At 39.5% G+C, this 24,768-nt stretch overlaps 1 protein-coding gene across 1 annotated transcript in view; it reads left to right on the top strand.

Annotated features, from left to right (window-relative positions):
• LOC117943025 (helicase with zinc finger domain 2-like) overlaps positions 1-24,298 on the top strand; it is a 26,546-nt gene extending 2,248 nt beyond the window's left edge. Inside the window, exons 2-20 of the mRNA XM_034868894.1 lie at positions 2,584-4,157; positions 5,410-5,593; positions 7,051-7,158; positions 9,429-9,943; positions 10,037-10,675; positions 11,633-12,431; positions 14,078-14,153; positions 14,323-17,683; positions 18,520-18,605; positions 18,741-18,878; positions 18,960-19,115; positions 20,418-20,562; positions 20,642-20,773; positions 21,388-21,580; positions 22,606-22,752; positions 22,929-23,138; positions 23,256-23,412; positions 23,900-24,067; positions 24,157-24,298. Of these exons, the coding sequence (XP_034724785.1) occupies positions 2,806-4,157; positions 5,410-5,593; positions 7,051-7,158; positions 9,429-9,943; positions 10,037-10,675; positions 11,633-12,431; positions 14,078-14,153; positions 14,323-17,683; positions 18,520-18,605; positions 18,741-18,878; positions 18,960-19,115; positions 20,418-20,562; positions 20,642-20,773; positions 21,388-21,580; positions 22,606-22,752; positions 22,929-23,138; positions 23,256-23,412; positions 23,900-24,067; positions 24,157-24,269 (8,679 nt within the window). The 5' untranslated portion in view covers positions 2,584-2,805 and the 3' untranslated portion in view covers positions 24,270-24,298. The remainder of the gene's footprint in view (positions 1-2,583; positions 4,158-5,409; positions 5,594-7,050; positions 7,159-9,428; positions 9,944-10,036; positions 10,676-11,632; positions 12,432-14,077; positions 14,154-14,322; positions 17,684-18,519; positions 18,606-18,740; positions 18,879-18,959; positions 19,116-20,417; positions 20,563-20,641; positions 20,774-21,387; positions 21,581-22,605; positions 22,753-22,928; positions 23,139-23,255; positions 23,413-23,899; positions 24,068-24,156) is intronic.
• The last annotated feature ends 470 nt before the right edge of the window (positions 24,299-24,768 follow it).

Raw genomic sequence — 24,768 nt, 5'->3', positions numbered from 1 at the left:
ACAAAGTCAAAAAGTTTCAACTCAAAAAACAAATGTATGAAGTGCTTTTATGCATGTTAAAACTCAAAACGGGTCCGTGGGGACCCTAACACCATAGGAAGGTCAAAGACGTTGATTAAAAGTTTACATTAGGCCTGCAACTAACAGTTATTTTTATTGTCCTTAATCTGTTGTTTATTTTCTTGTTTAATTGAGTAGTTTGGTCTCTAAAATGTCAGAACATGGTGAAAAATGTTAATCTGTGTTTTCGAAAGCCCACAATGACATCCTCAAATGTCTTGTTTTGTCCACAACTTAAAAGATATTCAGTTCATTGTCACAGAGGAGATAAGAAACTAGAATATATTCACATTTAAGAAATAATGTTTTACTTTTCTTTTTAATAATTTAATAGTTGACAACTAATCAATTAATTCACAATTCAGTTCACTTTTAGATTATTTTTTACCTGGATTTGTAATACTGGCTTCCAAAAGATTGGGTAAGCCCCGCCCACTCTGGCTGAGATTTGATTTTGCCCTGCAGCTCGGTCTGTAAACCTGCACGTTTAATCTCCTGCTTCAGTTAACAATTTTGTGTGAACCAATCATAAACGGGCATATCTACCTGCCGCTATTGGCGGGTTTAACACGATGGCGATAGAGAAGCGATCAAGCAGCATCTTGTTTACATTCAACATAGCGGTGGCCATAGACATAATAAATCTTTATAATGTCTATGGTGGCGGCCACCAAACGCCACCAAAGCGTTGGTCTGATTGGTTGAAAGACTATCCAATTACGTACAGAGTCATTTGAACTATGCCCGTTGGTCACGCCTCTTTCCTCAGAGAAAATACAGAGCAAACTCCCCAGACCAATGCTCAATCTCAAATCTGTTGAGCATGGCTTGGTCTGCTGATAGCCTAACCAGGCTTTCAACTGAGAAATGTGCTTCCTGAGTTAGGCTTTAATATGACTGGAGGGTATTATTTGCATATTAATTCATCTGTTGAAATACGTTGTCATATGTGTCAAAGCCATTTTTAAAGCAGAAACACGGACCCCATTACACCTGGCTTTAACATGAGATGTGTAGCTATTAGGAGAAGAAAAAGGCCTGTTAAAGCCAGTGTGAATATGCATTGGAACTGCAGTCTAAGCCCCTATAATTCAGCAGCTAATGGCTGCTAACTAACCGGAGTTTTTTCAAATCCTTTACCAATACTTTATATCATCATCATCCTATAATTTTCTCACCAGTGGTAATCTTTAAAAGAGCATGACCAATAGCCAATATTAGGCATTTCCTGAACTATTGGTATCTGCATTTATAATGACCAATAACAAAATAATATATGTTAGGGGTGGGAATCACCAGAGGCCTCCCAACACAATATCACGATACTTATGCCACGATACAATATTATTGTGATTTTAAACATATTGCAATATTCTGCAATATATTGCAATTTCTAACCTTTTTTTCCAACTTCTAATTTTTCCCAATTTCAAGTGATGTCCCCAAAAGGAAACTTTTAAAATAAAACTCTGTTTTATCGAAAAAGATACATTTCGTTTTTTCATATCAGTTCAATTTTATTGCTGCAAAATGGGATTGTCAAGCAGACAGATAAACTGACCAACACATGTATAATATAATATCGATACTTGGCGCCTGTGTATCCATACAGTATTACCACTAAAAATATCGCGATACTGTACTGTATCGATTCTTTCCCCCATCCCAAATAAAATATGTATATTATTATTTTTAATAGACATTCATAAATGAATATTTAAAAAAAATAAAAAAATAAAAACGGACGGTCAACCATGTCATGAGTGTTGGCGTTGCATACAGTACATTGTCAACCAGAGGCCCTGTTGGCAACACAGATTTTGACATTTTTAGTTATTGTGTTTTTTGCTCAAAGGACTGTATGGTTCACATAGTTTGTATTTTTTATACATTTTATTTATCAGAACTTTACTATAGTTTCTGTTTGATGTTCCTATGTTCTGTTGTGACAGAAAAAAAGCATATATTAATATAGTGAGAAGTCATAAATAAACACAAATAAATAATGATAGGGAAATCTGTTAATATTTTGTTACCTCTTTGATTAAAAAAAAATGTATATTATATCAGCCTGGGTCTGAACAAAACACCATGTAGTGCTCGGTGGGGGAAAAATTGATATAGCATTGTATCACAATATTTTCTGTGGAAATACTGTATCGACAAACAGACAGCTGGTACCAGTCTTTTTTATATGAATTGCACATGAAAAAATTAACTTTTTGGCACTAGAATAATATAATGAACTGTATTTTCAGTCAAATAAATGGTGCAGTTGAGTTTTTTGAACAAAGAGAAATGTGTCATTGTGTATCTGAACTGGGCAGCAGAAGGTGACCATAGCCAGAAGCACACCTGAATGTCTGGAGCTTGGATTTTAATACCAGAGTCTTTAACAATTCTCTAGATAAACAAACAAAAAGTGGTACAAATATAAATGCCAAAGATATGAATGACTTTCTGAATTGAACATATTGAGCACACTTCTTATTACACTGTCTCCTCTGTTGTTTTCTTTTTCAGACACATTCAAACAAAGTTGGATATCTCAGACTTTGATGGAACCAAATTCTCTCAAAGGTCCGTTAGTCAGCGCCTAAGTTTATCGGACTTGGAACTGAATCAGGGTCTGTTGTGACTGGCTTAATTCAGAAAACACAACTGATTAAAACTCTGAGCACATTCCCACAATCCATTAAAATGTTTGAATCCAGAGGCTGACTTTAGCATTATGAATGTATCACAATGTCAGCTTATGAATCCAGACTTGCTCGTCTTCTATCAACACATGAACTCAAACTTGTATGCACTAAGTGCTCTGTCAAGGAGAAAGAAATTACATATAAGTTAAAATCAGACCTCCACCATTGTGCACGCGATCTCCTGCTATGCAGAGTTAAAGATGGCAGCAAATGGAGACCTGTTTCTAGGCGGCCCACATTTCCAAATCCCAGTCAGTATAAAGTATGTTGCTTCTTTGTGGAGGGCTCTGGTTGCACATACCACAAAAACCGGTGCACCTTTGCCAGAAGTGATGAAGAAGCTGCCGTTTGGAACTTTGAAAAGCATGACAGATTAGACCATGTGTTTCTCTGTAAACTTATATTCCAGTCCGATGGAGCATCTGAGCCGTCTGATAATTCTGAACCTACGGGTGACCTCTTGCCAACTCTAGATTTGAAGGCTGTGTGTGAGCTTTGTTCCATCAAGGAGAAGGAAATAACACACACAGTTCACTCAGTTACCCACCAGTGCAGTAGAAATCTGCTTTTAGCCAAAGAAAAAGCCTCGAGCCAATGGAGGCCTATCTCTGAACGGCCTACATGTGCATACATTGGTCAAAATGCTCTTTATCAAGTGTGTAAGTTCTTGGTTGAGGGCTCTGGTTGTACACAACACGGACAGAAATGCACGTTTGCCAGAAGCTATGAAGAGGCCACTGTATGGAACTATCTTAAAGACAACCACATTGATAAAGAGGAGTTAATCCGACTTGTAATTGAGTCTGAGCCTATTCCATTAACACCAGAAAGCGCAGCTGAAAGCATACTCCAACAATTTTCAGGTGAATTCATTGAGGTCTGCAAAGACTGCTTTCATGATCGTCCACAAAAAATAACAGCCAAAAGGTGGAATTCTACTTGCTCAGCAGATGCAGCACACACCTGGGACCCAGTCTTAGTTCATCACCTATCAGAGAATAGTAGGAAGCACATTTACAGCCAGGTGCGCCCGCTTCACCAGGACTGTGAGTTTAAGTACTGCAGTCATGTCAGGCAAGGCAAGCCCTGCTGGCATGAGGCCGGCCACTGCCGATCTGCCCAGAGCGAGGTGGAGATGGCCGTGTGGAAAGGCGAACACAGTGGGCTCTCTCTTCGGCCTCATCTCCTCCAATTGAGCCGGGGGGAGCAGACGGAGCCCAGACTGGTCACCATGTACTGCAAAGTTTGCCTCCTGGCCCTTTCCTCCCCAGAGAGCTTCTACAAGCACTGCTCCTCTTTGGACCATGCCCAGTTACTCTTTGAGGACACCGTCACCAAGTGGAGAGGACGACAGCCTCCACACAACAACCGATCTGATTTTTGGCTGTGTGAAAGGTAAACAACTCCACTCCTCTTTATGTTTTTTACAGCCATAACTGTGGAGTTATGCAGGTTCTTGGTCTTGGCTATGTCCCACACAGAACTTAACACTTCGGTTTGCTTTATGGAGCTCCTCCACGTTTTCTGTTTTAACCCATTTAAAGGATAAGTCAAAGTCAAACTTTATTTGTAGAGCACATTTGAAACAAAATGCTGAACAGGCACAACATAGGCTAGTGATAGGCTAGTGATATTCAGTATTTTTGTTTCTGTCAACAAATTCCATGAAAAGAACCAACACTAACTGTGTCAGAGACCAGCAACGTCTGTCTCTCAATACTCTCAACTTCAATCTGTGCTCCAATCCCATTCATACCTACTGACAACGTCTGTGTGTGTGTGTGTGTGTGTGTGTGTGTGCGCGCGCACGTTCATGGCTAGTGATATTCAGTATTTTTGTTTCGGTCAACAAATTCCATGAAAAGAACCAACACTAACTGTGTCAGAGACCAGCAACGTCTGTCTCTCAATACTCTCGACTTCAATCTGTGCTCCAATCCCATTCATACCTACTGATAACGTGTGTGTGTGTGTGTGTGTGTGTGTGTGTGTGTGTGTGTGTGTGTGTGTGTGTGTGTGTGTGTGTGTGTGTGTGTGTGTGTGTGTGTGTGTGTGTGTGTGTGTGTGTGTGTGTGTGTGCGCGCGCGCACGTTCATGTGTGTTGAGGTATGGAAGTTTAAAAATGCATAAATGAAACAAATCAAACATGAAATAAAGTGAAATACAATAGACATTGTGAAGGGTTGAGAAAGGATGATTATTTTTAATAATCGAATTGTTCCATATTTTAGCATGGGCGTCTCCATCTCAAAAAGAATACGCTCCCACTCACCCCTTCTTTTTGCAGACAACACAAATTGTCCCTTTATTTTCTGTGTTGTGATTCGATTTTAATATGGCATGGGCCATATTAAAATAATACCAAAATGAAAAAAAAAAACATTAATTCACTTAAAGCCAAAAAGCTGAATAATTGTACTGTTCATTATCTTTTTTCATTTAACATGACACGGTAAATTCATATACACAAAGGAAATTCACCAATATGAATTTCACTTTCTTTAATTTGTTTTAAGCATTCTAAATTTGCCACAGTAGGGGAGCTCCAGAAACACACAAAAACAAACCTAGTACAATAGTTAAAATACGTTAAGAAGAATACCTAACACCTTTGTATTGTACTGTTTGAATTGTCATTTCATCCTAGACCACAAACATGCGAGTATGGAAACAAGTGTCCAAAAGCTCATTCTGTGGACGAACTGCAGGAGTGGTTGATGCGCGCTGCAGAGGAGAAGGAGATCAGACATAACATTGGGGCCCAAGGGCTCATGTGCTACAATGAAAGGCTCTTGGAGGAGTACAAAAACAGCAGTAATGAAGTACACATTGTGAGTACGGGGCTCTAATCTTTTGTCTCATTATCTTATTTTGTGTCATTGGTTAAGCCATGTCAGAAGCACACCATGTTCCCTTTTGAGAACATTGTCTTTGAATCCAGTCTTTATCGCATACACATACTCCCTTTTTCTCAAGGACATTGTAAACTTGAATACTCCCCTAGAGAAAGAAATTGTAGGCCCAAAAAACACATACACACACACACACACACACAAAAGACACTACGTAAATACTGTCATACATTTGCACATAAGACAAGTAATAAAATGGGAATATAAAAAGAATAGGTGTTACCATTAAGTGCTAAGTGAGTACACTCACGAATGGCGGATACACACGTCAGTTGTGTGAAATTTCTGTATCGTCACTGTGCTGCATTTTTACAAACTATGATATTCTGGCCATGGGTCACATCTCTCGCCCAAGTCCAGCAGCGCCGTCTCACACGCTATTACTCTACGAACTGAAGTTAGTGGCATTCAATAGCTTCTTCTGTGTTCTTCACCGTGGTGGCCTCGATAGCAGAGTTACCCGCGGAAACACTGGTACAAATACAGGTTCGCCCCTCATACTTAACAATATACAGTTGTGTTAATAAAATTTTTTAACCGTAGACAAATGTCAGAACTGTGGACCGGTGCTGTGTGGCCGGGCTGTGTGGAGAGTAGGAGGAGAGAGAGTAGAGGAGAGATCCAACACAGGCACGGCTTTACCGACGAAATGGGTCATGTAACGCAAAATTAAAACATATCAATATAATAACATTGCAGCGGATGCGAGGACATTAGCACCGGTGCGTCCTAGAGGAGCTAACAGCTAACAGATGCTACTAGCAACGACTAGCACTGGTCACTGCTGTTGTCTGAAAAACAACAGACGGGCCAAAATGTTGCGTTTATTGGTAAACTGGTAAACCTTGAGACCGACCTATAACCGACTGCTATCTGTTGAGTTTTCCTCCCGTTACTCTGTCCTCTGTGACTGTCTACATCTAGAAACTAACGGGTGCAGGGAACTACTTTGACTGGCTCATGAGCAGACAGGGGTTTACAGAGTGGTAGATTGGCTTTGCAAAAAAACTCAGCGTTCAATGAAATGATGCTTTAAAAAAAAAATTGCTCAATCACGCAAATTTGATCGTGGGATATCAAAATCGTGATTGTGATTAAATTGGATTTTTTTGTGCAGCCCTAATCTCTGGGTATTATTTAAGTATAATGATTCCTGCTTCCCAAAGACTCACAACACTGTAGAATGGTCCCTTTAATGTCCCTTTATCACATTTAGAAAAAGTAAACGAGATATCATTTAAGTACTGTATAACAAATAATTATATGACTGTAATTTCAAACAAAGGCAGTTGTTTAGTTTTTTGTAATTATATTAGGAAGGTATTCTTTAGTTCTTCACCATGCTATTTTGATTAATTGTCTCAAATGTTGAACAGATTTCAGAAGACGTTGATGACGTCAGCATCTCCTGTGATGAAGATTTAACTGTGGAGTGTGAACAGACCAATGCAACACTGCAGTGGAACTTCCAAGTGGAAACAGAGGTGAGATTTTTACAATATGGCATGAAGTTGGTTGCTTTTCCTGGGTCCACTGCAAAAAAGTCCAGCTGCTGAATAACTACTTTATACAAACACAGCAGGTGTGTTTTTGTTCCTGTGCTCATTTCACATTTTTCGGTAGTTCAAGACCAGATTGGACCGACAAAGAGTCTGGGCTTTCACACCGGAGATGAAACAGAAAAAGAAAAAAAATACAGCTTTCGTGTCCAAACCTTTCACACCAAGGTCGGCCTGAATATTCATGTTCCGTGCATTCTACATATCAAAATTTTTTGCAACGACACATACTCATCAACTAATCATTGTTTTAACTATATACTAAACCCACACTGAACTCCACTTGTTGGAGATGGGCTCGTTATTCCAAGTGTGCAGTATTATCAAGAGAATTTACAATTTTGTCGCATTGTAACCATAGGTGGCGCCAAAGAATTGTAACAAGTGTACTTTCTGCGCTTCATTGCACTGGTTTTCATCATTCTAGCTGGACTGAACAGAGCCTAAATGTGTTTATCATGTGTAATGGTTAGATATAATATTAATAATTCAGTGCGCTTAGTGGCTTTCAGGTTTTGTAGTTTACCTTTCACGAGTATTTTCGACACGTATAATGTCCATACCATAACGTCAGCTAGTGCTCATGAAAATGTAATTGTAATTGAAAGAAAGTATGTTTACCCTCCTTCTCTCTGGGTTTGCAAGCCAGTTCAATTGCTACACTTCCCCAGATATTGTTTCTTTGTACGATGTCTTTATACATTTTATTTTTTAAAGAATACATTAGTTTGCGAGACCAAATGGATCAATCAATCCCTATTCCTATTGTTGTGTGATGGAATTATCAGCAGACTTATCACAATGACGTCCAAGAAAATCATCCTTTATCAGTTGTATGATGACAACCAATCATTTGATGACAATCAATCATATGATGATAATCAATCTTGTCATGATAATCAATCCGTTAGCGGACCGCTAACGTTAGACCCAGCCCGCTGTTCAGCTCATTCTCTGTAACCAATGCAGCATGACAGCACGGTGGAACCAGTTGTTCATTGGCTAACGTTAGCTTTCCAACTCCACCTCAAAGGAGAATTCCAGTCAAGTGCAATATGTAGCTCTGTTGTTTGTAAATTTGGAGTGCTGTCAGTAGAAAGAAAAATGAAACCAATCGGTGCTATCTACACCGTGTTATCCTCCTGCTAGAGTTAGCACCAAACAGGCTTAAACAGGGCAAGTTTTAAATATGTTTTTAGCCTCTTAACATGTTCAAAATGTCATTACAAGGGCCTACTCATGTGCAGTGCTTCCTTCCGAAGGGAACACAGTGAATCTGACTGCTGTAGTTGTGACAAAAAGGCATAACATTTGTGTTAATTCATACCTCCGTGTATTTCCTGTTTTCCGCTGAAGTCCACAGTAGTCAATTGTCGAACTCATACTATCCAATATTCCAAAAAACATTTTCCACAAAAAAAGTATCTACCGTGGTGTATGTCTTTTAATGACTTTGAAGAGTTCAAGAGCTATTGAGCATGTGCATAGGTAACTAAGCAACAGTGCAGACACTGTCAGCTGAGAGAGAGAGATGAAGACGGAGCTTGCACGGCAAGCTGAAGTGCAACCAGTCACAACTGTAAAATCTCTCGGTTGCGGAGCGGTAGACGGTGAAAGTATTGTTTTCATTAGGTTGCCGCAATATGGAAAGTCACAAACTCAAACCATTTTTTCATATTACTCCTTATCTAACTCTAAGCTCCATCTGTCAGCACTGCAAGCTCCTCTCTGCTTTCGCAGACAGTCTCCACTGTTGCTTAGTTACCTATGCGCATGCTCAATAGCCTATGCTAGCCGAGCAATGGTACCCATAAAAAATCCTGACCGTTCTGCTACGTTGATTTGAATGGAAAGGGCCTCTGTATCCATTTTATTTTTATGGGGTAACCTTTATATGATTATCCATGTAATAAGCTGTGTAATAAGCCGTCTAATAAGTGGTATAATGTAGAGCGAGACGGTCATTATTGTGAATTGAACCATTTCAATTAAAGTTCTGCATCAGCTTTTCGGGGTTCAACATAATTAACTAAGGTCAGTTAAATGCTGTTAGACCATTAGCATGGATACTCAGTGCACTATTTGTCTTCTTGGTGTCAGTGTTGTGTTTACACAATCTTCATCTTGAATATTCTTTCATGTTCCAAAAATGGTGTGTCATAGTATGCTTATTTGTCACTTTTCTGTATGTACAGAGACACCTTGTGCACGTGGCGCTGCTAAAGCAGGAACCAGGAGCTTCATTCACCCTTGGTGACTTAAGTGCTGTGCCCTGCATCTACTCCTCAGGTGAACACTTTCTCAGTAAAGACATGACCTATGACATCACTGTGTCTTTCACATCCATGACCCCAGGCCTGTACGACCAGTGGTTAGTGCTAGATTTTGACATGAGACCAGTGCTACTGAAGAAACTCAGAGTAAGACTAGGCCAGCAGCCATTGAAGGACATTGAACAACCAATTGTGAACCGTGGAGCCACCTTACAAAGTGCTGAGCGTTGGCATCGAGGGAACAGGGTTTTTATCCCTTGTTCGTCCAGGACAGAAGAACAGGAGGAGCTGTTAAAAGAGTACAAGCCTCCTCAGATTAACATTCTGTATAAGTCCTCCTACAACAGCCAAGAACCTTTGAATAATGACAACTACAAAGAAAGAATGCACCACTTCCTGTACAACGAGGAACGAGCGGAGGACCAGATTGTTTCAAGGTAATATGCTTATCTGTAGCGGTTTCCTTTCATGATGTTTAGAAATAGCACATATTTACAAAAACTAAGTTGTTTCCTTATTTTTTTTTTTAGACTGAATGTTTGTGGAGAAATTACAACAATGGATACGTTGAACAGCACAAGGTTTGGCATGATGATGGCTCCTCAGGGAGAACTCTTCTGCGCTGTCTCGATTCCTTGTAATCTCACACCAGACACCCCTGAGGGACTGGTTCTTAAACGAAGCATCCAGTCTGGCCTGATAGCACCTTTATCTTCAAGAGGTCAAAACTCCAAGGTCTATGAGGCCATCATTTTGAAGGACACCACAAGTGAGCACCAAATGTATTTGCAACTGTCTAAAAAATGTTGCTCTGATCTTACACTCAAAAGCAATGAATCGTACCAAATGGAAGTGCAGTTTCAGCTGAATCGCCACAGCTTCTGCCACATGCACAATGCCATAGACCTCCTTCCTGATACAAAAAGAGTGCTACCAGACCTTAAAAACTGTGAAGTTCCTGTGAATAGCATTCGTTATGAGAAGCTGAATGCACAGCAGCAGGCAGCAATTGACTTTATAACCGGTAATTCTAATGTCCAAAAACACGTGGCACCACTCCTTATCTATGGACCATTTGGAACTGGCAAAACCTTCACCCTTGCTACAGCAGCCAGAGAGCTTTGTAAGCAGCCTCACAACAAAGTGCTCATTTGCACCCACACCAACAGGTAATACATATAATTGATAATTGTTTAAAGGTGTACTAAGCATCATTTTCCTAAAAAAAACTAATGCTGTAAAACCTAATGCAAACATAATCCCTCTCTCTCATCACACATGATCATAGACTGGAAAAATAATGCACGAGAAGAGAATATTATTCAACTTCATATTTGATTTAAAACCTCAGTTAACATTTCCATGAGCTTATGGTCATTTTGTAAAATATAGTCCCATTTGTTTTAAAATACAGAATAAAGCAAGGGATGCTTTTGGGGTGTGGCTACACGGGGACCTGTCAATCATGACAGAGGCTTAGCAATTCTGACTATAAACCATAACCATAAATAGATGTGAAGTTGTCAGTGGTCCATGTTTGAACTTAAATGTTGACCCTCAAACTGAACTTCATCAAAGTTAAGTGGAACATTTGGTTGCCTAAAATGTCTTGCTCAGCTTTCTGCTAACCAAGCTATCTAGCTACAGCTAGCAATAGCTAGCATAACCGGAGATTCGTGTAAATCCACTGGATGAGTCGCTTCAGAAGGGTTGAAACTCAGCAACTTTCCCCTTTTAAGCGTTTGCTTAGCATAGCACAATTGCCACCATAAACAACTCTGGCTCGGCCGCATTATTGTTCCCAGTTCCATCCTCTCATCCAGTCCCTCAATCATCTTATCCGATTGCAAAAAATCATGAGGCGTCAAAACAGTCTGTATTTGAATAGCCAAATTTGAACGGTGTGTTTACAAACATCCACCAACAATGCTGCTAAGTATGCCTTTAATGAAATATGGATTAATTGATTGGTTGATTGATTGATTGACTGTGTGTGATGGACATTACTTTGCAAGTAAAAGTTTTATTTAAGACTAAGCTTTTTGCTCTAAGATGTAATGTTTGTAATGTTAATGTAACGTTTTTAGAATACATTTGACAATATTGTAATTTTAGTTTGCTTTAAGTTCTGCAGATTTGTACGTCAGAGATCACTTCCATCCATTCATCAACAAGAAAAAGGATGTAATAAGGCCAATTCGAATAAAAGCAAACAAACAAGGGAGTGCTTTCTTGGCCACAGATGAGATAACTTTAAAATACTGTTTGCTTTCAGAAGATGGACAGAATTTTTTACAACCCACAAAAGCTGCCCTTGATCGCTTCAAAATAATCATAACCACCACAACAATGGCAAGACATTTCCATGACCTAAAGCTCCAAGAGGGATACTTCACCCACATACTTATTGATGAAGCCTCTCAGATGCTAGAATGTGAGGCCTTGATGGCCTTTGGTCTTGCTGGGCCAAACACCAGAGTTGTTTTGGCTGGAGATCACATGCAAATGGGACCCAAGCTTTTCTCAGTTGACGATCATCACCGTTCAAATCACACACTCCTTAATCGCTTGTTCCATTACTATCAAGGCCAAAAGTGTGATGCTGCCCAGAATAGTAGAATCATTTTCAGTGAAAACTACCGATCAACCAAAGAAATTGTGGAGTTTGTGTCCACCCATTTCTACGTTGGTAAGAATGATGTTATCAAAGCCACTGGAAATATTCCGGCCCCTGAAAATGGCCATGCCCTAAAGTTTCACCATGTTAGGGGAGAGTGTCTTTTGGACACTGTATCAATGTCTTGGTTTAACAAAGAAGAGGTTGCCAAAGTGGTTGAAGCAGTGAAAGAGGTTCTCGAATACTGGCCATTGACCTGGGGGACCAAGGAACAAAGGTCGATCTGCGTTCTATCAGAAGGATGTCAGGTAAATTACAACTTGTTACAAGACTGAAACAGTGATGATTTCTGCATTGATGTATTTTAATTGTCGAAAGTTTGTGCACCCAAGGTAAAAATGTGTATTAATGTGCAAAAAGAAGGAAAGCTTCTTTATGAAAATATGGAAGAAATCTCCAAAAGGCATCAAATGACAGATTAGACATTCGTATTATATGTCACAAAAAGTTAGATTTTATTTCCATCATTTACACTTGCAAAGTAACAGAAAACAAAAAATGGCATCTGCAAAAGTTTGGGCACCCTGCAGAGTTGATACCTTGTACTGCCCCCTTCACAGCTTGGAAAACTCTTTTTGTAGCCAGCCAAGAGTCTTTCAATTCTTGTTTAAGGTATCGTTGCCCATTCTTCCTTCCAAAAGTCTTCCAGTTCTTTGAGATTTTTGGGCTGTCTGTCACGCACTGCTCTTTTAAGGTCTATCCATAGATTTTCAATTAATAATAATAAAGGCCATGGCAAAACCTTCAATTTACGCCTCTTGATGTAATCCACCGTGGATTTAGAGGTGTGTTTTGGATCATTATCCATTTGTAGAAGCCACCCTTTCTTTAACTTCAGCTTTTTCACAAATCGCATAAAGTTAGCGCACAAAATTCCTGACATTTTTCTTGTGAAATGTTCCCTGTGCCACTGGCTAAAATACAACCCCAAAGCATGATTGATCCACCCCAAGGTTAAGGATGGACCCAGGTTCTTTTCACTAAATTCTGTGCCCTTTTTTTCTACAAATGTACCTTTGCTCTTTCCGACCAAAAACTTTAAAAACTTTAACCTCATCGTTCCACAGAACTTGTTTCCACAATGCATCAGGCTTGTCTTTATTTTCATTTGCAAACTTTAAACACCAGGTTTTCTTCAGATGATTCTTCCCTGAAGACCATATTTGTACAAGTATCTCTTTATAGTGGAATGGTGTACCACAACTCCAGTGTCTGGAAGGTCTTTCTGGATGGATTGTGCAGTCAAACGTGGGTTTTGACTTGCTTTTCTCACAATCCTGCAAGCTGTTCCGTCTGGTATTTTTCTTGGTCTTCCAGATCTTGCTTTAACTTTCACTGTTCCTGATAACCGCCATTTCTTAATTACATTCCGAACAGAGGATATTGGCATCTGAAAACACTTTGTTATAGCCTTCTCCGGCTTTGTGAGCGTCAACTATTTTCAGTTTCACTTTTCTAGACAACTGCTTAGAAAAAGCCATGGTGCTGATTGTTGAAGCAAGATCAGATGAGTCTTTGCATTTAAAACCTTAAGATTGACATTAGCTGGTCTTTCCAGACGATGATTGTGAACAATCCATGACGCTGTCAGGTCTCAGCTTTCCATCGAGGGGCAATGCATGCTATAAAATCTGTAGGGTGCCCAAACTTTTGCAGACGCCATTTTTTTATTTTGAAAGTGTAACTGATGGAAATAAAATCTAACTTTTTGTGACATATTGTACAAATGTCTAATCTGTCATTTGATGCATTTTGGAGATTTTTCCATCTTTTCTTGGCTTTTTATACACATTAATACACATTTTTACCAGGGGTGCCCGAACTTTTGAACCCCACTGTATATGGTCAGACTATGACATATCATTAAATTATCTTAATTGTTTTTGATTTGTAGGTTTGGCAAATTAGGACAGCACTTAAAAGAAGAAGACTTGCTGAAGTTCATGTTGAGAATCTTGCAAATGTGCAAGGTATTTTTAATCTAGCAACTATTAAGAACTCCTGTGGGAATTATCTCATTATGTTAGACATGAAGGATGTCTAACATTACACCCGTCTGACTATTCATACATTTTGTAATACCTTTCAAATAGATTATTGTAATTTTACATAACAAACATTTTCTTTGTGTGTTAACAGGCAAACAGTTCAGAGCAGTCATAATGACTGCTGTGCAAACACGTGACAGCCTACAAACATCTCACCTGCCTGGTTTGGAGCTGTTCAATGATGCCCGTGTGTTAAACACTGCAATGACTAGGGCTCAGTCCCTTGTGGTTGTGGTAGGAGATGCTGCTGCCCTCTGTTGCTTTGGAAAATGTTCAAGAGTCTGGAAGAGCTACATAGATCATTGCATCGACAATAACAGTGTTGCACCACAGCATTTCACCAAAGATTTCTTTGAAAAAGATCTTATGGAAACTGCAAGATTTCAAAAGTCTGAACATGTGGATGAAAGCATCACTTCCAACGATGCAATTCTGCAAGAGTTGAAAGATAAATATGAACAGTTGGAAACAGAATGTAGTTCAGATGAAATCATATTAAAGTCAAGATCATCATACAATACCAGTGATGTTGAAACAGAACTTTTAGAGTTGTGTAAAAAACAACCAGAGATATATATGCAAGGAAAGTTGGTCAGGGAGTCATATAACAGAGGTTATGTCATACCATCTCACAACCCTGCTAGACGTATCAGCATCACAGGAAGGGCAAACCTGGGTAAAGGCTTCACTGGAGACGAAGTGTTGTTGCAGACAGCAAAGGTGGTCAGCATCACCAAGGAAGCTGCATCAGCCCGTGAACTTGTGTGTCTGCTTGAAGATGAGGATCACAGTAAACCAAGACAGAATTTTGAAGACAAATTTGTCAGAAGGACGATGATACCCATTAATAAATCTGCACCCAAAATACGCATACTGATCATCAAGGAAAGACGGAACTTCCTTCCAGTATGGGAGCAAACTAATGGACAGTGGACAATTTCACGAAATGAACGTCTTGATGAAAAGTTCAAAGAAAACAATGTATTTGTAGTGCAAGTGATTGGCTGGAGAGAAAATTGTCATCTTCCATTGGGGAAAGTTATAGATATTCTTCCAATTGGAAATTCTTTGGCTAATGGACTAACAATCCTGAATGAAGAATTCAAAGTTGCACCCAATACATTAAAATCAGATGAGGCTCTCTCCAAAGATGATGATTGGATTGACAGAAAAGACATGAAAAACATATTCACATTCACTGTTGATCCAGAAAACGCAGAAGACTTGGATGACGCAATCAGTGTCAGGGAAATTGGAGATCAGTATGAGTTGGGAGTTCATATTGCAGATGTGGCAAGCTTATTGAGTCCAGGTGGTGAATTAGATGAGTTTGCAAAACAACGTGGTGCTACATATTACTGCAGAAAAGAAAACCCTAGGCATATGTTCCCACAAGACTTGAGCACCGAACACTTCAGTCTTCTGTTTGGCCAAGTTCGCAGGGTGGTTTCATTAATGATCAAAGTAAACAAGGAAACACATAAGGTCATTGAAAAGCCCAAATTCCAGCTGTCATTGATCAGGTCAGACAAACAGTTGTCTTATGAGGAGGCAGAGGTCATGATCACCAAAAGATATAGAGAGACACCTACATTTGACACCGTTGAGGACTGTGTCACAGTGGCTTATTGTTTTGCAATAGCTCAAAGGAAGATTCGACTTGGAGTGGACTGGGCTTATTCTCAACCTGATGATCAGAGATTGCCCGGAAAGCGCAAAGCCCATCTGATGATTGAAGAGCTGAGTGTGTTATTCAACACACTTGCATCTGAGAGGTTGATTGATTCAGAGAAAACCAAGTATTGCACACCCCTTCGCTGTCAGAAAAAACCCGATCTAGAAAAGATAGAAGAATTCAAGGAGAAATGCGGGGATATGATACCACTGTCTTTTCATGTACGGCACAAAGTTGACCATGAGGAACAAGCCCAAAACAGTCAACACTTTCGTATACTCACGGAAGTGTGGGAAGATATCCAGTCAGCTGCCAGAACAGATGATATCGACAAAATGGTGGACCTTATTGCTGCAGATGACATCTACCCTTTGCTCCAGCCGGTCATTGACCAGTTCAGAAGGTGCTCTAGTAAATCTAAAGTCCTGTGTTCAAACTCCTGTCGAGAAGCACAAGTTGGTCATTATTCTCTGAATGTAAGATCGTACACACAAGCATCCTCGCCAATACGGCGGTACATGGACATCGTTTTGCAAAGACTTTTGCACTCCGTCATATGTAACAGGGATGTCCAATACACTGTAAACGTGATGAAGACTTTGTGCGGTCAATTTGAGGAAAACATCAACAAAGCCAAGGAGTATGAACAAAAGGCTGAGCAAATCTCCTATGCAGTGAGCATGAGAAAAGAAAGTGCTGCAAAGCTAGCCTTTGTTGTTAATCCCAGGATAGACAGTTTTGCAGTGGCATTTCCTTTTAACAAGAACATGTTTGCAGGGAGTTTATCAATTATGTACAAAGATTTACAATTGTGCGACCAACCAACTTATGATGGAGCAAATGACTGCATTACTCTTAAATGGAAAAGGCGAATCTACGCAGTTGACAGCATGCAGATCCACCAAGAGTTGAACATTCCAGACTGTGGTCCCTGCATTGAGCTTCCACTAACAATGTGGAAAGCCACTGTGAAAGCAATTGATGAACAAAACTGGGATCATGTCAAGTTTCTTACATTGCAACTGAAAAATCAAAATATTCTACCACAGTCATCTAAGGTGCCTCAATCGGAGACTAACTCATGTACCTTAAAGGAGCATGAGACACAAATGGAGCATGAGGTTGACATTGAGCTCCAGTTGCAGAGAGGTGACACCCTTCAGATCCAAATGACAACTGAGTTAAAAAGAGGTTACAACACACCTGCTGTGCAATTGGTGCGCATTAAACCAAAGTTTGAGATTTGTGTGCATCATGTCCACAGCCCTATTACATGCTTCTCCAGATCTGCAGATGATCCATCAAGGATTTATTACAGTGACACTGAGGAGTATGTACGCATATGGAAACCATTGTGTGAGATGGAATCTGCTTCCTCTGCTGTGGATGAAAGTCACAGCATAGTCATCGAGAACTTGGTAGTAAGCTTCAGTCAAGAACAAGAAGGCATACTAACAGGAAGCTTCTTCTTACCTCTGGCATGGATTAATGAATGGGCCATTGAATGTAACCTTTCAAAGTGCTTTCTGTGCATACGTAAAAGAGGTCTGACGGTGACTCCAAACCTGGAGCTTTCTGCACCAATGGACCCAAAAGAGTTCACTTGGGTGGCCCATGGTGTCACAAGAAAAGTAGATCAAAAGAAAAAAACGGGAAATGAAGGAACTAAAGTGGAGTTCTATGTCAATCACCTGCCGATGGAGACCTTTCCTGAATGTGTCTTTCAGAAAAACACTTGTTACACAGTTGAAATAATTCCAAAGCTCGTGCCTGACATGTAAGTTTTAATGTAGTTTACTCTGAGCCTACCAATGTAACAATGCTTACAGTTTGGCTTTTCATTAGGGCTGTCAAAGTGAATGCCAATGCATTTTAATGGTTGAGGATGTGTCCTCACTGCGCGGCATTGTTATAAACTATGATATTCTAGTTTTCTAGTATTCTTGTCCATTCTACAACTCTAGCCCACGTTCAGACGCATGGTGAAAAGACCATTAAAGATATTAAAGGTCCAATGACATGGTGCTTTTTGGATGGTTTTATATAGGCCTTAGTGGTCCCCTAATACTGTACCTGAAGTCTCTTTTATATACACCTTAGTGGTCTCCTAATACTGTATCTGAAGTCTCTTTTATATAAAATTCCGCAAAATTCCCAAATTCCAGATTGGTCCATCTGAGCTTTCATTTTCTCAAAGGCAGAGCCAGATACCCAGGGCTCGGGTTAAACCTATTGCCATTTCTAGCCACTGGGGGGCCAAAGGCAGGCTGGGGAATGCATATAATGCTAAAAGGCCTCATAAGTAAAATGTCCATGCCATTGGATCTTTAAAACATTGATTTATGAATTTTATAAATGGATATCAGACCACTCAAGCAATTGGAGAATCTTAAAGGAAGCCTTTTAGTCTGCTCTTATGTTATTATCTTTGTTAATATAATTAACTGTGGACACTCAGGCAATTAATCGTGATTCAATATTTTAATTGATTGACAGCCCTACTTTTCATACTGATCATATCTTATTTTTCTTGAATTTACATAGATTGATTGACAATTTAATTTTCATCTAGATTAAGCTGTTGACACAAAGTTTTGTCTTATCTGTTTGTAGCCGGAAAGAAAGCGCTGTGACCAGTATTACAACTGCATGTGATCTTGTCAAGACTATAGCACTTGGAAAACACATTCTAAAAGAGGGTATGTTCATTCATTGTCTTTAAGTATTTGTATCAATGGGAATCAGGTATAGCGTTTCCTGTAGTATATTTTTAAATTTGAATGAACGTGTTTTTCTTTTTCTTGCAAAAACAATTTCTCATTTTGTCTTTGCAGTGTGTAATGAGCCCCAACCAATGAGGCACATCCTGAGGAAAGAGCTACCGAATGTATTGCCAACCTTTAACGAGAGTCAGTATCGTGCTGTGGAGAAAGCTCTAAACAATACCTTTACACTTATACAGGGACCTCCTGGTAAGACCTGGAACGTAAATTCACCCTGATGTTTAAAATGTTCTGCATAGGTTTAAGTCGTTTTTCCCATTTGTCTTTTAGGAACTGGAAAGACAGTAGTAGGTGTGTACATAGTGTACCGTTTCTTTGAGCTGAACTCTAAGAACCCAAGGATAGTTGATCAACCAATGGATGCCAACAAGAAACAAGTCATTCTCTACTGCGGCCCATCCAACAAGTCTGTTGATGTTGTTGCAGGCAAGTTACTTTCTCTTTCTGCGGAAATTTCAGCTGCATATTTTTCTGTTTTGACTGTGGGACTGTTTTTTTTATGTAAGGGGCTATCAGAGGAGTTTTGGGGTCTTCAGTCAAAAAAGACTTCCTCCTTTCGCCAGTAATACATTTTTTTATGACCCTCCAAAATGATTGGGAAAAAGGCATGATCCTCCCTAACATTTTGTTAACGCCCTTTGTTCTGGTTTGCGTTTGGCAAAGAAGGACAGGTAACCATTGCTTTTATCCAACCATGACATACAATAGATGACTTAACCTCTGCTTTCTTAGCTTACACATCATACTACATACGGTTATGGTGCCATTTCAGTAGATTTACTCACTAACATTGTTATGGAAACACAACAGGCATGGAAACTAAATGCACACTTCCTGCATTACTGCATTACTTCAAATACTGAGTTACGCCTCTAGTAAACTACTAATCACATGAAATAAAACAGTAAAACATTGAGACCATTCAACGAGCACACTTGGGTAATAACAAATGAAAAATGGGAACTGGTTGGGTTGCTATGGACTCGTCACTAGGCTTCCCCAGGCATTGTATATTTCAGCATAGATAAAGCTGCCGAAGCTGAACATTATCCATAACTCCATTTCTCAGACAAGTGTCAATTTGGGAGCTTGCATGCTACCACTCCTTCCTTCTCAAATGACTTGAAAAGGCTGTCGTTTGCACAATTTCAAGTATTCACCGGGGCCGAAAAGGATATTTCAGTCACGCATGGCTGGAGCCTTGGAGACGTCCTGTCATGCCCTCCTGGCTGGTGCTGTCCACAAGCCTCAACCTTTCAAAATAAAAGCTTGCATCTAGTTCACTATGTTTTCGTTTGTTGGTGTTTTCGATGATTTTGATCTTATGAAAAAAAAAAAAAAAAGTCAGCATATGTCTCAGTTACACACGATGGAAATAGCAAAGCAGTTCTGTGTATATGCGCGGGTAGGAATTATTCAGTTTGGGAAATTGTATGGTCTCTGGCAGACAAAACAGGGAGGGACCCATCTGCCAGCGATGGGGGCTGAAACTGAGAGCTACATAGAGCTACATGGAAAAATATGCACCAAACAAGCCACTTAGACATTTTTCTGTTTTTATGAATACAAACGTTGGATAATTCTACCAGTAGACTAGAAAAAATTGCATGACCCTCCCGTCAACAAAGAATAAAGAGACATGACCCTCCCCTGTTTTCCTCCGGGGGTCCATTCCATGAATAATGAATATTACCTTAATATAACTCATGTTTTACTGTTGTAACACAGAATACCTGTTGAGGTTTGCGGAAAGACTAAATCCCCTCAGGGTCTACAGCCAACAAGTGGAGATGCTTGATTACCCTTATCCAGACTGCGCGCTTCAGTTTTCCCAGAGGTCACTTCGCCAAGAACGTGCCAAATCAGAGCTAAGGTATTATTATCCGACCAGTAGATTACACTCAATTTTGAAAATAAATATTTAATTATTCACTAACACTGGCATGTTTTAGGAGCATCACTATGCATCACCGCATGCGAGAGGACCACAACCCTTCTTCAAGAGAAATTAGAGATTTTGATCGACGCATTAAACTTGCCCTTGAGAAAGAAGGAGAAGATCTAACTGCGGAAGAGGTGAAAGAGTAAGTTCAGATGCACTATTGGTTTAACAAACTTTAAAGATTCCTTAACAGTATTTTTTGAAAGTTTTTACTAAATCTCACCTTTGTGGTAGTTGTCCAAGATTGTTTTTGAGCGTGAAATAAATCGCGTGTTTTGGTTTTACAAGAGAAAAGACTTCAAGTATGAAGACAAACTAGTTGGTTTGGCAAATAAATGTTAACTTCACCAGATCCATTGGAGAGCAGCGTAAAGCTACTTCCATTAGGGTTTTTTATGGGACTGTCTCCTACAGTGATGATACGGTCCTCAATGGGACTAAGTTGGACATTACTTTGTCTTGGGGTAGTTAGTGAACAAACTGTAACAAGCTCATCATTAGGATCCTATTATAACATGTTCCTTATTCTGTCATAAGATAATGATCAAAAGTCACTTTGACTCAGTGTGATAATTAGACCGTCCCAAAGAGGACTATGTCCAACTTTAATGTCTTCTGTTTGTTAGTGTAATTTTAGTTTCCTGCATGTCTGTCATCTGTTTGCACACCAAAATCCTGTCCAAAGATTAGAAAAGAGTAAGTAAAGAACTTTAAAACTGTATATCCAGCCTTAACTGTAAAATGTTTTCCATCTAGATACATAAACCTTCTCAAAGCTGCGCGGACATATGAGCTTGAACGCCATGACATAATACTGTGCACATGTACACAGTCTTCCAACCCGAGTTTGACTAGGACAGTCAGTGCACGTCAGATCCTCATTGATGAATGTGGAATGGCCACTGAACCCCAGGCCCTGATTCCATTAGTCTGCAACAAACCAGAAAAGGTGTGCTTTTCATTTAACAATCATTGTCCAGCTTGTGTCTCCCATTAACACTGTCCTGAATGCTTCTAAATGCTGATGCTGGTTTGTGCCTTGATTCATAAAAAATACTGCCCCGAAATGTTTAAAGGTCCCATGGCATGAAAATTTCACTTTCTGAGTTTTGTGGCTAGAAATGGCAATAGGTGTAAACCAAGCCCTGGGTATCCTGCTCTGCCTTTGAGAAAATTAAAGCTCAGATGGGCCAATCTGGAATCTTGCCCCTTATGTTGCCTTATAAGGGGCAAGGTTACCTCCCCTATCTCTGCTTAGCCCACCCAGAGAATTTGGCCAGAGAGAGACATCATGGCTTTTAGACGAGCAAAGTTGCAGTTGGTCAAGGCCATGCCCCCCATCCTCCACCTCGCCCCCCCCCCTCCTCCTCCTCAAAAGCTACAGACTCATTGTGGGACTGGCTCTAGTGGCTGTAATTCTGCACCAAAGCTGGATTTTGGGAAAAAGACTTCAGATACAGAATTAGGGGACCACTAAGGTCTATATAAAAGAGACTTCAAATATGGTATTAGCGGACCACTAAGGGTTATATAAAAAGCATCCAAAGAGCACCATGTCATGGGACCTTTAAGGCAGAATGATGTCAGTATGTCTCTGTTATTGATTTGTTTTTTTATTAGCCCAATCCTTATCAAAAATGTAATGATATTTCCTGGAATTTTATTTTCCATGGCATGATAATGGCATCATGACAACTAGCAAGGTTACGTTAATGATGATCCTCTTTTCTGTTATCTAGTGCCCCAACCAGTTTTTTCACCAACATATAATGGGCAGATTTGGGCAGATTTGTGCCCCTAATAGCGTCAAGCCTTTCCATTTGTTTTACACAGGAGGTTTTCCTAGTGTTGGTTAAAGCCAACTGCCTGACTGGCTATTTTACATCTGACTGTCATCAAATAACCGGAATTTGGGGCACTGGTTGCATCATTACAATAATGATTCACTCCATTGTCTTACAATATGACTTTTAGGTTGTCTTGATTGGTGACCACAAACAGTTACGACCCATTGTAAAGAATGAGCGTGTGAGGAAGCTGGGGATGGCCAAGTCTCTGTTTGAACGCTACTATACAATGCACAAGAGTAGGGCAGTAATGCTGGACACCCAGTACAGAATGGTAAGAACATTAAATTTGCACTATATATACATATTTATTTTGTACTATATATTATACTGTATATTGTATATGTACTGTACGTGTTACATGTACTTAGTGTAGCAATATTAAAGTACGTCGTCTGAGTTTAGTATTTTAAATTGTTATCAACAACTATCAATGATATGCCTTTATAGCATGAAAACATATGCAAGTTCCCGTCAGAAGAATACTATGAGGGAATGCTGAAAACTGGGGTGGATCAGCCAAGCAGCGTCCTGCGTGTTGATGCCAAGACGATGCCAATCGTTTTTGGGGACATCAAAGGAGAGACCATCAGTCTGGTTGTCAACACAGCCAAGGGCAACGAGAACTCCAAAGCAAACCAGAAAGAGAGAGACAAAGTGGTACTGTATTGGGCACCCTTGGATTTGGTTAAAAGTTTCTAGAGTAGTAAAGTAATAGTACAGTTTTACATTACTATTATTGCTTTCAACCACAATGTTGGTTTGGTTCTTTTGCAGATTGACATTGCTGAAAAGCTGGTGAAGAATGCAAAAATCAAAGAGCAAGATATTGTGATTCTGTCACCCTATAATGCACAAGTGTCTGAAATCAGAGATGAGCTGAAGAAGAAGGGAATGACTCAAATCAGCGTTACCACAATCACCAAAAGCCAAGGTGACCTCTCTGCTACCTAATGACAAATCTTTTACTGAAAGTAAAGAAGTTACATCACTATAAATAAATATTCCAGAGTAAAACTACTCATTTTGAAGAATTGCCCCTCTCAAAGTATTACCTGTATAAACATATAGTCAGTACAGTAAGGTTGAAGCTTGTCCCAGAAGTGCTGGGTAGGCTACTTCAAGTCCAGATGGTTAAAGCAGTCATATTTTATGAATATAAATTCCACATTTGAATTCAATATTATAATCAGTAAAATAGTAACTATAGACGAATGTGAAATACAATTTCTTTTTCAGTTGAGTGAGTCTTACAAAATGGAATTACTTGAGTAGCATTTCAAGTGTACTTGTTTTCATGATATAGACCATTTTTCTGGACATGAAATGACAATCCCATGACTCAACAATCTAGTAAGTCAGTGCTAGCCTGACAAAAGCAAAGCACAACCTCACATGACATACAATATTTTGTCTTCTAGGAAGTGAATGGCGTTACGTCATCATATCTACGGTGTGCTCTCTGCCAAGTGAAGAGATTAATAGAGAACCAGATGGATCTTGGCTGTCCAAACATGTGGGCTTTGTAGGTGATCCCAACCAGATAAATGTGGGCATCACCAGAGCCAAAGAGGGACTTTGCATTATTGGTAAGATACACCACTCACCAATGTCTTATCCAAGGCTCAAAGCTCAAACCTCATGGCATCTTAACTGAAATGTTTTTGTCCTCTGAAAGGAAACCAAGAGTTGCTGAGCTGCAGTGGCCCTTGGAAAAAGCTCCTGGCCCACTACTATCTTAATGATGCAGTGACTATTGCAGACAACATTTCAGTGTGCTGTCCCACATAGCTGATCTAAGAGAGACTTGATTTCTACAAGCAGCAGACCACAGCCCTACACCTGTGCAACAGCACGACTTCATGAAGGCCTATGTAGTTTTATGTTTTTTCAAAAATGTTGCTGTAATTTTTTATGTATTCTTTTTATAGTTTTATTAACCATATTTGGGGGGTTTTGTATTGTGTTTGAATTTTGGTTGTGCTCTGATTTAAGTCTGATAAATACTTTATCTGTACATGAAAATGACAGAAAACAGAGTTCAGCTCTTGTTGTTTGAATCTTTTAATTCATCTTTTGGTTTATTATAAATGTATTTTACTGTATGAAATCACCTACAGTAAGACAATGTTTCTGTTTACTGATGAATGAGTCAGAATTTGTTTTCATCTGGCTTTAAAACAGCCTCACCATTCAGTGAGTCTTGCTTGTAGTCTTATTTTTAATGTTTTAACTTTTATAGAATTGTTTTTGAAACCTTTAAATGTATTAGGATTTGCTTTTGCTACAG

This window comes from Etheostoma cragini, chromosome 4 (assembly GCF_013103735.1).
Source record: "Etheostoma cragini isolate CJK2018 chromosome 4, CSU_Ecrag_1.0, whole genome shotgun sequence".
NCBI lineage: Eukaryota > Metazoa > Chordata > Actinopteri > Perciformes > Percidae > Etheostoma > Etheostoma cragini.
The sequence above is the reverse complement of the archived record's forward strand: the minus strand, read 5'-3'. Positions and strand labels throughout refer to the sequence as shown.